Raw genomic sequence first — 12,278 nt, 5'->3', positions numbered from 1 at the left:
TACCCAGATAAATTTTCTTCTAAAAGTACAAAACTGCTAAGCAAGTTGATTGGAAATATGCACAATACAAAAATTGTTTTGTACTACATGGAAAATATTATTTTAATTACCTACTCGCGTACATACATACATAATTTCACACATACAAAATTCGCGCTTGGGACTTTGATCCAAGTGCTGTGTCACTCAGGGTCATATAAAACAGAATGACTGCAGGTCATGAAAGAGATAAATATTTTTAAATTTGTTTGTTTTAAAGTTAAGAGTAAAATGCAGTGCTCAAACTGAATAAAATAACTGAGCTTTAACAGCAGTGCTTTATACCAACAACTACATATTGCAAGCAGGAATACAAGTCTCACAATAGCTATTTTAGAAGCAAGGAATTTATTTTCATAGAAGTTAAGTTAGAAAATGGTGGGAGATAAAAACCACATTTGATGTTGTCAACACACAATTAGCCACCAACAACCCAAACAACTTTTAAACTTGATAGATAGAGGTACAGAATGAGTCCCACTGAACTGGGTAGGTTCCAAGTAGAAAAGAACAGTTCTCGTTCCTTTCCTTTATCTTAATCATGTAGTACAACATAACATGTGCTAAAACAGAATTGTTACCCTCTGCAATCCAAGAAGGGCTCACAGGAGTAGTGCAGAAACAAGCACAAAGGAATTAAGGTTTTGAATGATAGTGTAAGAAATCTGCACTTACTTTAGCTATTTTCACGAAGTGGCTCAGTATTTCTGCCCTTATTTTTAAGGTCTGTGCTGTTAATATTTCTCGTACAACCCAAAAACTGACCTATAAAGTAAACACATACAACTTTAATTTATTACAAAAAAAATTGACTTTATTAGTCTAGTAGATTAAATATTTGCAAACTCTCACAATGGTCCAGGAAGAAAACAAGATAAGGAAAGAAAAGATTTCTGATCACATGAATTCTCATCTGTATCACTGCAATTGACCAGAAGCATTACCAGCACAAGAGGTAGAGAAGTGAGACAACACCAAGATAACCGAATGAGCAAGTGAAACTCAGAAAAGAAGAAAAAAAATTGCTAATGTTGCACCACAGCAAAACAAATCAGGAACTAATAATTAGGAACAAATGGTCTACAGGAACAACATGAAAATGAGAACAAAGCAATTGAAAACAGGAGTTGCAATTTAAAAATCTTAATTCTCATTTGGAAAAATAGGTTTTGATTCACATGAGTAGTTCTGTTTAACTTTATACTCAAAGACAACTATCAAACAGTACCTGTTCATGACAGTAATCAAATTATATACCTGGTTAAACCTCCTAGTAAAGGCAACAATATTTGGAGCGAGGGTGTGTTTTTCTTTCTTATTCCATCCACAGCTGGCTAGTTCCTAGGAAACACATTTAAAAACTGCTTTAAAAAATTGATACGAGTTCTCCTTAACACTAATTCTAAATCACTTTTTTGTTTTTAGAACCACAAGTCTCAATTTCAATCAAAATGTTGTTCAACTTTCCAAATGTACACTACTAATTTTAGACACCTTTATATGAAAAGGCAGAGCCAGCCAAAGAGAATTCTGCCTCTGAAAAGCACTTTGCAATGCTGATAAATGGAACACTCTCTAGAGATCTGTACATGCCTGCGCGAGCAGCAGGAAAAGCACTTCCAGCTCCAAACACATTTTGAATCCCCATCTCCAGCACCTAAAACTTCTGCAGATCAAAATGCCAATTTGCATCTGTCAAACGCATCAAGGACACAGATTCTCCACATGAACAGTCCATGTCTAGTCTTATGATACTAGAAATCATATGTTTATGTGGAAAAAAAAATCTCAGACACTCTACTTAGGACAGCAAAACATACCTTTGTCAGAAAAGTGGAAGAGATCAGTAACCTAAGGATATCAAGCGGTTGCAAGAGGGCTAGTGAGTAACAATGTAAAATCCTGTGTGTGGCAAAATCATTTGGCTAGGTTTAAACTCAGACTGAATAGGAAGGTTGATAAAAGAGAGTGATTCAAAATGCCCCTGCTGATTTTTTTATATTGCTACAATATACTCTGCTCAATAATTACACTTCATCTCTTGTTTTTTTGGTATGGAGGGATGCTGAGTTTCCTCAATGTGCACACTCACAGAAGACATTCCCATCAAGTGTGCAAAACCCTGAAATTTGTGGAGATTGCAATTTCAGGACTTGGGAAAAAATCTAAATAAAGTCACATAGAAATCTAACATGTAAGCATAATTATTTCTGCTGGAGAACAAAGAATTGTTAACTAGACATCCTCTTTCCAAACTCTGCAAAGTAAAATGCAGATGTGTTTTTTAGTAATAGCTGTTGAAAAGCAGGAAAAAGCCTCAGCAAATATGACACTTAAAGGATGTTTGTGTGTTTGAGATAAGATTTAGCAATCAAAACTCCAAAATCTTAGGTATTTCCATCCACGCATAAGGTCATGTTAAAATAATAAAACCTTAAATTTCAACTAGAAAATGTTAACTTTCTTAGTCTAATAACTTACCTAATAGCAAGGGGCAGTTTCATGACAAATACACAAACTATTTCTTGCTTTAAAACCTCGTCCTACAGTTGTCAGAATTTCAGGATAGAAACAGTTGCTTATTTTTGGCAAACAAACTATATTGATGATGCCCATAAAATGAAAATCAGAAAGCACAATTAACAACTAATACTTCATGGTAACTGCTACATATTCAAAGATCTATATTCTAGCAGAAGCTGAAAATACAAGAGTTTTCCTTCTGATCACTCCTCAGTGAGTTACATCTATTTGCCAGAGTACAACTTCAGGAAATTTCATTTCCAAAAGGCAAAATGAAGCAATTACAAAGGAGAAGAAGAACAGCAAATCAATTGTTTTGGCATATTTTTTTGCTATAAAATTCTATGGCACAGGTTTCATAGCAACTAAAGTAAATGCAAAATTTGCTTTAAAAATGAACATCTATAGTTTTGTATTTTATTTTTTAGTTCATTCATCTCCTCAGAGTATGACACTACCTCTACTTTTGGCAAAGGTAGTTAGAATAAAAAACTCCATCCGTTTTGTTCTGATATTTGTCTAAACAAAACTTCCTCATGGAAAAGTATCTATGTATCAATTTGTACATATTGAAAATTTTTTGCGAGCAGATTTTTCTATGGGCATTGCTATTTTTTTATTGCATTGTTTGTTTGCCATTTTCTTCCCCACAGGAAAGAAAAGTCTCCCCAACTGCCTGGAGCACATATGTAATTTCAGAAGTATGAAAGTGTTTTCAGCTACAAAACTGTCTTGGTGTTCTTGGGGGAAAAAAAGTAATTATCTGACAGGAAGGACAGACAACAGACAAATTTTTTACTTCCTTCCTATATTTTCTCAAAATAGAAGTCTGCTAATCTCTCTGAACTATTGCAATAAATGATGACTTGTTTTGTTAGTGACCTAATTAGCTGGCTAGAGCTTCCACGAAAAATCTTCTAAACTTGACTGCCCCTACTGATGTTGCCAGAAATTCAGTTCTGCTGACATTATGGGGGAGCATGGGCTGCCCTTTATATAACCATGATATTCCAGCCTTAGGACAAGAAGACAACAAACCACAATGGATACATGCTCTTATATTCAAAAACACCTGAAGCAGGAGTCATGTGATTCTTGTACCTTTTGCAGTAAATAAATTTATCATACTTTTATGCAAATTTGTCATATTCTGACAACTACTTTTATTCTTCATTTCTCAAGTTCTTATTACTGATTTTCAAACGTCTATGTTAACTTTGACTGCTTTTCTTCAAGAGGCCTCGAGTTCCCTTCTGCGTCTTTCTTAAAAGGTTAAAATCTTAAAAGACGATAATACACTAACTTTTAAGGGTTGGGGCTGATTTAATCCCAGCATTTATTATTCTGAATCTTAAAAATGATTGTACGAATTAAGAAGCTTATAAAGCAGCTGATGCAGTCTAAAATTGAGATTACGAGCAGAGGCAGGAGTCAAAAGTCTGGAATCAGATATTTGAAAAACAGCAGCAGAATGGAGAATAGAGAATTTTTACACTTGATGAAGTTATCCTGAAGAAACACTCCACTCAAAGCAAGACAAGAAGACTTCCAGAAAAGCACAGTTATCCCCTTTGGCAACAGATGATCAACCAAAGTAACTCATGCTGGATTACAGATTCACAGTACTAACAGGGAATATACCTAGAAAAACATTAATGCAGTGCAAGAAGGTGAGCATTTTTGATCAAAAAAAGCATTCTTTGAATCGTCACATTTCCTCAGGCACTGAATTCCAAAGATGTAAGCAGATGGTTTAAGAAAACCTACCTCAGGCTGTATAGCTTTAAATACTGGCATATCCATCAATGTTATCTGGCTCTGAAACGAAGACAGAATTTCGCATCATGTAATATGAAGAGCTAACAATGACGTATTTCTATCTGCCCTACATTAACTACAAACCACACACATATTCCTCACTAACCAGAACTAACCTATGCTAGGGTAACTTAAAGACTTAAAAAAATGCAAATAACTTTATACAGTAAAACAAATATGCTGTGTCAAGTCAGTACTAAATTATTAAATCCCAAGACAGGATTATTTTATTGAAGTTTTTTAAAGAAAAAATATTTCATGTATTTTTTAGTACTCTGCAACCCTGAGTATTATACAAGCTTAAATGCAAAAACAACATTTATACTTACAGCAAACTCCTCAGGAGTTACTTTCAACACATCAAATACAACTGCATCATAGCTTTTATTGGCATAATCCGAACTTCGCCCTTCCAGAGAATCTGAGCTGCTACTACCCTACAAAGAAAAAATAGTAGGCTTATCTGCAGAATGAATAATTTCATCTCAAAATGACTGACTCCATTTTCATGGTATATGACACTGCTCTGAACTCACCAACAATACATGGCTGCTCTAAGTTACAGAGCAGCAGGTCAAAAGTGTTATTTAAAAGTAAACAAAATTAGTAGTCATTAACAACAACAATAAAAAAATATGGCTGTGAACACCAAAAACCATGGAGTGTTCTACAATTACTCTCTTGACATGTTAGTTCCTTTTCTTACAAATGGTGTGGTGTTTAATTAGTAGTGAAAGGGCTTCTGTGAAAGCTGAACCAAGCCAAAATTTCCATTTTGATACAGGAGCTAATAAAACCCAATGAACTGTACCTCTGGAGTGGCAGAGGTGACCATCACACTGGCCATGAGGTCATTCCTTTTATACATGCTCTCCACAAGATGTGGGAAGTTTCAGCTCAGCCAGCACTGGTTGAAAACAGAAAACAGAAATTCCTGCAAGGCAAATTATTTGTGGAATAAGTCAAATTTATTAAAAAATCCAAAATGCACAAAGAAAATAACCCAGCAATACAATACAAGATATTTCATTTTTCCTACTCAGAGCAAAGGACTTAGGAAACAAGATTATCTTAGGAGATAGATGCTCTTTTCCAGGTACCACCTATGAAGGAGTACAATTGAATATTGCTAAAGCCATGCCAAGTCCTTACCCTTATCTCCACTCAACTCAAGAAATGCAGGGGGGAAAAAAGTGTACTATTTGTCATTCATGTTGAATTAAGTTTTATATAAAAGTCCCTCCCAGACAGGACAAAGTCTCTGAAACTGCAGGCTACTACAAACTGCTTACAGAACCAGCAACTCAGCTCAAGCTCTGATTCTCTTTAACTGAGCAAACAGCATGGTTGTGTCATCATTCCCCACAGCACACATGGATGAGCCCATGGCAGGCACTGCCACTGATTCCTGTAAATGGACTCTTTCAGCAAAATCTGTAGTTGTTCATATGTGCAGCAAGGGATACTGCCACTCTCCCTCTGCATCCTTGTGTCCCCTCCCACAACACTGAGTGCACCAACAGAAAGATTCTGAAAAAACAAAACAGCTAAGAATAAAAATAACTTATTTTACTCTCTTTAGAAAGATGAAGTCTTCACTTCTCATTCCTACAATGACAAACAGTTCTTCCCAGGATCTCGCATGAAACAAGTCACTAATTTTGCTTCAAATAATGCCAAAATCTTCTCTGCTAAACAAGGCATGAGTCAATTCCTTTTACATTTTCTCCTGATAAGGTTAACTCATTTTGAGCACTAACAAGCTGCTAAGTATTTCTAGGTCTGGAGTTGCTCTTCTTAACAGTCCTTACAATCCTGAAGTGGAAAGTAATTCTGTAGATGTAATTTCTTTAACATGTGGCATTTACATTAAGGCCACAAAAATATTCTTGTGTCCTCCATCCCTGCCTTTCTGAATAGGTTCTCCAGGGCATGAGGAATCAATAACAATGTGAAAGGGGAAAGAAAAATCTCGTATGTGAACTTGTATCATGCCCAAGTTCAGTTTTACACCAAGTTTTAATGTTCATTATATCAAAGTGAGACAAAAATGTTTAATAGCTAAACCCAAAAGCACTAATATACTTTCACCTTTCAACATTCAGCATGTACATAAATCTTGCAAGGCTAGAAACTTTCATTTTAGACAGGATCAAAATAGATTCCCCTTGCCTTAGCCCTTCCCCCAAATGTTCCAAATATAACACAAGCATTAAAAATGCACTGCTTTCTCCTATGTGCAAAGATTGCTCCAAGATTCACATCTATGAAAAAATGCTTCTCTACACACCCACTTGTTTTTCTACCTTCGTGAAAGTCATAGGAAGCAATTATCCTTTTAAGTCAAGTCCACTTGATCATTTGAAGTGCTTCCCCACCTGCAGAAAGCATCACTCTGCATACAAAGTCAGACAGGAGCTAATACTATGCCCATGGTATGAAGAGGCTGTCAGACAACATAGATAAAGATGTTGATACATCTAATTAATAATAATATTAATATTATTATTAAATAATATTCCCCTGTACTTGCCATATTTCACACCAACCAGAATAAAAAGAAATCTCTCAAATCCCAGAAATTATCAAAGGCCCAAAATGTTGGCAATAAAACGTACGAAGTCACTTAAATGACATACAACTTCTTTTCACAGCTTTTGATTCATACAATTTCTTTCAATTTGCCCAGGTTAATCATTAAAATGATGTATTACACAAACAGCACTAAAAATCAAAACTAAGGAAATACCTTATCTGCTTGCACGGGAGGTTCACAGGCACACTGCAGTAGATCTCCTTCATAGGCTGCCAGAAGCAAAGTGGATAAATCAGGATGCAACAGACACCAGAGGTTGTCTGTTCTTCTTTGCCAATTTGACAAACCCATTTAGATATGGAGCGCTCTCTGAAGCAAAACTGAAGACAGTGCAAAAACAACTGGAAAAAAAAAACCAAAAATACCACCATCAAAACCAAGCACAGAAGCAAACCTTAGAGGCATTATTTTACCAGCATTTGTCTATTCTTGTTATTTATGCCACAGAAGCAACATTCTCTGAAAGCAAAATACAAATTTTATATTGCTGTTAATAATATGCATGTAATGCAGTCAAAGTGCCCATAAGTTCTGTCTCAGTACTAGTTACCCAACTCACAAGAAAGTCACTGAGACTCTTAAGCACAGAAAACCACTTCTGGCCAACAAAGTCCACGTGCTCTCATTTCTGAATGCTAGCAGAGCAATCTGAGGAAGTTACTGACTGCTCACATTGCTTTCATCAAATACAAAGATAACCATGTCAGCAACCACTGATGACCATTGCTCTTATTGATTTTTTTCACTGAAGGGAAAAATAGTGAGCTATACATGCTTCTCACCAGTCCTAATTCAGCCATTCCAGACTCCGCAAGTCAACAGTCCGCTTAGCTGATTTCAAAAACCATTTACTTACTACTTTCATTAGTTGATTATGGTTTTCCTAATACCATGCATCAGGAACTGAGAGCTGCAACATGCTTTTAAGAGAATATACTTCAGCATTCTACCGAAAGATAAACGTTCTTTCTTAAGCTTAAATTAGCTGGACAACTGGTTCAGTGAGAACAATCAAAGTGCACTAGGGCCCTACCTGGGCACTGATAAACTTGGTAGAACCAACAGAAGTAACCAGTAGAGTTTGCCGTTTTTAAAAAATAAATTTAGAAGGGAAACACAAACCTCAAAAGCACTGAGCAACACTGATGCAAGATCATTTAAACACCACCTGACAGCATCCTTTCCCAAAAGTACAAACACCATTTCATTTGACACACATGTTGTGTCTTCATTTGTGCCCCATTCAGTAAGTATCACCTCTCAAACTCCATTTCTCATCCCCTCACGTATGATTCCTACAAAGTGGAGGGGAAAAGGACCATATCTCCTAGAGTAATTATAGAAAATACCCATGTAAACCCCACTTCCTTCAGAAAATAATTATCTGAGCCCTTTTATGACAGCCACTTCATATACAAACAGATATTAGACCAGACAGTTGAGCTGTGTTAATGGTCATACTGCTTTATATGAAAAATCTCTTAATTTCAAAAAGTCCTTCTGAAGTACTTAAACAATAGACCTTGGTGGATATTTGGACAACATGAAAAATTCTAGAGCATTTGAAAGCCTGGATTTAAATAACTGCCTACCAACAGTTCATTAAGAACAAAGCAATTACACTACAGAAGATTAGTCATAGAAATGTAATGGCTTTTTAAAGCTCTTCCAGAGCAAACACTTGTGTATTTTCAGTATCCATTTCACCAGGAAGTCCCCAATATATTTCACTGTGCTTTAGGCAACAGTACCACCTATAGACAAAATACACTATGAACAATTTAGCAGTTTCATGCACATCCTCTTCTCAGAAACTTCTCACTATATTTAATGATGAATAATTAAAATGCAACAGAAATAAAATGGGGCTGTGGATTGATTCAGCTGACCATAAACTGAGATCACTCAAGTAAATAACTATTCCTCAATAACATGCATTGTCCCTGAGTAAATAGGCTGAAAAAACTTGAATCTTGCATCATTTCCCAAGAGCTGCCAATGGATCAAGTGTAATTCAGGAAAAAGTACATTCGAAGTTAACTTCCCTTCCTAAAATTCTCTCAGCTCTCCTACCTCCACCCCTCCAGTGCATGTACTCAAACGAGTTCGACTGTGAGCAGAGAAGCAGCTGCTGTGACGAGTTCAAGAAACAACTTCAGAATCCAAGTCCTAAACTCTTGGGTTTTATGAATACACAAGTGATTTGAATTATATCTAACAGTACATTAAAAACAACACCTAATGCACAGGTCATGCTTTTATTACATGCTTTACTTGATTTGTCACATGTTACACTAGACTGCCATTGGTCCCTTTGTTGTAACTAAGCTGCCCTACAACAATTAAAATTCCAGCTTTTCAAAGTAACTGTCATAAGGCAAGCTGGATACAAAGACATGTGCGGCAGTCGCTACTACACCAAAGAGGTAAGCTAACATTCTGCAAGTGGAATAAAAATAAGGTTGTCTTACTTTTCAAAATTATAATGAATGCAATGTCTCAGTTTTCTACTTTAAGAGCTGTATGCAAAATTTCATAACAAAAGGCTGTCAAAAACTATTTCAAATCTCACACAATCCTCAGCTGCTAAAACCATGAAAGAGTAGGAAACTGACAATGCTAGATGAATGTACAATGCTATTCTTCTGATTACGCCCCATGTCGTTACTATATCCACTGATTACTGAGCTCACTCTAATGACCATTTATTATATTTACAAATTTACTCTTAAATGTTTTCTTCTCTCCATTCTTCTATCTGCACCATTACTTACTGCACTAGGAAGTAAAGTAATATTATGATCAAAATTATTTGTATAAGCCAAAAAAGTACAATAAAGTGAATTCTACTAAGTAAAGACAGTAGACAGATCTCCATCTGGTTACCTAAATTAAGACAAGAAATACAGTACAGGTTTCTAATCATCAGAAACCATTTGAAGAACTTTGCATAGATTGGAATTTTATCTGTGTCTGGAAACCTTTACATCAAGGTTCCATATCAAGACAGAGCTTCAGTGCTCTCTCCAGCAGAAGTCCTCCTTCAAAAGTCATTACCCTTCAAGCAAATCTGCAAACTTGAATACCTTAGAAGACCAAGATATATGTTTAGGGAAGTTTTATTTTAAGGGAATCTTCCCAAAAGGAAAAAATCTTCAGTTACAGGAAAAGAAACATGTACCTGTAAATTATAGTAAAATACTATCACAACTCAAGTTCTCTAAACAGAAGAGAACTGACAGACACTTCTGTAATCTCTGGTTATCAAATATAGGTGAAAACATGAAATACCTGTAACTCTAAATACAATTGCATACTTACGGTGGAATAAGGCAGCTCTGCTCTCAACCCATTTTGCTGCACACCTCCATTAGTTTGTTGCTGGGTCTAGCTCTGGCCTTTCAGCAGTTTTATCTCTTGTTTAAAATCATAACATTCCTGTAAATACCAGGAAACAGGATTATGGTGACATTTATTTTACAACTCGATTCTTTTCAAACTGTGCACTCCTCACCTGAAACACGTGCTCTGGTATATTTATTCTTACCTCTCCCCCACAACTTTCATGGTTAATTCCCCATGCTAGTTTCATTGGTATTTGACAAATTCCCAAACTCAAAAGAACTACATATACATCACAGAGAGAAGAGCAATGTATTATAAGTTTCATAGCTAAATATACTCCAAATATGTGTTTGTAACTCCCCCTCACTCTGTCAATCAACACAAGGTCCAAGCCAACATGCATTATTTATTGGTTTCACTCACTTTTTTCAAGGTGCTTTATGAATTGTAAATGCTACTCATCCTCACACCCTTTTCTTCAAGGCTTACTAAACAAAGCAAAATGGACACAAATCCAAATACAGTAATTCTTTTATCTCTGTATCAGCAAATAAAGCCATAGCTCTTCCAACAAATGTGATCAGCTACAAACCTGAGAAAAATACTGCTTAGGTAACTAATTTTGGTGATATTTACATTACGCATAGCCCTTCCTTTTTCTCTTCTTTTGCCTTATAGCAACTTCTATAAAACCTAATGTTTAATAAAATTACCCATCAAATGAAAAGAAAATATTCTCAAAGACAGCTTCTTTTACATAGACTGACATGAAAATCTCATTAAAGCCCATGTTGCTTTGATAAAGGTAAAAATCACTGCAGGTCAATTGGTGTTACAACTGTGCCTCTACTACAGTTTTTATTTTTGTTCTACCACTAGGGAACCTCCCCCTTAAAAAAGTCTGTCTTCTAGACTATAACTATACACAATTCCTACTGGTGTCAAAGCAAGCTATCTTTTGCTAGAAAAGCAGTATTCTTTTGACACACCCAAAACTCATCTAATAGGTACTCCTTGAATGAGTAAATGATCCTAGTTTATAAAATAATCAAAATGACAAGTTAAAAATGGGTTAGTATCTACCTAAGTATTTCAATCAAATTACAGACATGATGCCTGATGTCTGCCCTGCATCAGATGGCATTTTAATAAAGGGCAAACTTTGTACTTACTATGCACCTGAACTTCTGGATGTCTTTGTTTCACTAAAATAAGGCGAATAAACAGGAAAAACTAATAAAATAGCTTGGCTTGAAAATGTTTTGTACTTATTTTTCTAAAAATTCGTGCTACTTCATGCAGGATGGACAACATACAGAAAACAAACAAGCAAGTGTGTGTAGTTCTGCCTTTACAGCAGCTTCCTGTCCCACTCAGACATGACGGACACCTACCAGGCATGGCATGAATGGTCAACAACAGAAATAATATCTAACTATCAAAGTTAGACATAAAAGAAATATTGCAACATTCATAGATAAGGTTTATGAGGCAAGGAATATTCTTCTGTATTTCAGAGACACCAATGCATTTCAATTTTTTCAATAATTAGCATGACAAGAATACATATGTTCCATTTAGTTGGGTTCAGAACAACAAACTACAGACAAAAGGCATGATGTGCTTCTATAACCAAGAATTTCAACATCCATTCCTCCATCCACTACATGCCAAAGCCCCAGGCTGACATCAGCCTGCAGAAGCTAGACCAAAAACTATCTGAAGTGATTTGAAAACAGGTCTCTTAACAAGACCCGCACGGTTTCATCCACATGATATGCAAACAGTTTTCAAATTTATTCCTACAGACACAGGAGGACGTAGCCAACCCTAGGCGCTCTCCATCTGCTCCCACATCCGTAGCAAGGCAGCTCCCGCTGTCCGCCCGGACCGCGCCGCGCAGCGCCGACCGCACGTGCCGGCCCAGCCCCACCGGGCCAGCCCGGAGCCCCGCGGG

At 36.2% G+C, this 12,278-nt stretch overlaps 1 protein-coding gene across 8 annotated transcripts in view; it reads right to left on the bottom strand.

The window, feature by feature from the left end:
* Positions 1 to 12,278, bottom strand: part of RALGPS1 (Ral GEF with PH domain and SH3 binding motif 1) — a 69,857-nt gene that overhangs the window by 56,829 nt on the left and 750 nt on the right. For all 8 annotated transcript variants that reach the window (XR_005956501.1, XM_041483831.1, XM_041483834.1 and 5 more), the window contains exons 2-8: positions 10,298 to 10,414; positions 7,130 to 7,317; positions 5,192 to 5,314; positions 4,710 to 4,817; positions 4,330 to 4,380; positions 1,297 to 1,380; positions 715 to 804 (exon numbers count right to left, since the gene is read on the bottom strand). Coding sequence is in view for 7 of the 8 variants with exons in the window: in XM_041483831.1 (XP_041339765.1) it covers positions 715 to 804; positions 1,297 to 1,380; positions 4,330 to 4,380; positions 4,710 to 4,817; positions 5,192 to 5,248 (390 nt within the window). In the remaining variant the exon portion in view is untranslated. The remainder of the gene's footprint in view (positions 1 to 714; positions 805 to 1,296; positions 1,381 to 4,329; positions 4,381 to 4,709; positions 4,818 to 5,191; positions 5,315 to 7,129; positions 7,318 to 10,297; positions 10,415 to 12,278) is intronic.

Source organism: Pyrgilauda ruficollis, unplaced genomic scaffold, assembly GCF_017590135.1.
Source record: "Pyrgilauda ruficollis isolate IOZ18807 unplaced genomic scaffold, ASM1759013v1 scaffold62, whole genome shotgun sequence".
Taxonomy (NCBI): domain Eukaryota; kingdom Metazoa; phylum Chordata; class Aves; order Passeriformes; family Passeridae; genus Pyrgilauda; species Pyrgilauda ruficollis.
This window is presented reverse-complemented; position numbering and strand designations above follow the sequence as displayed.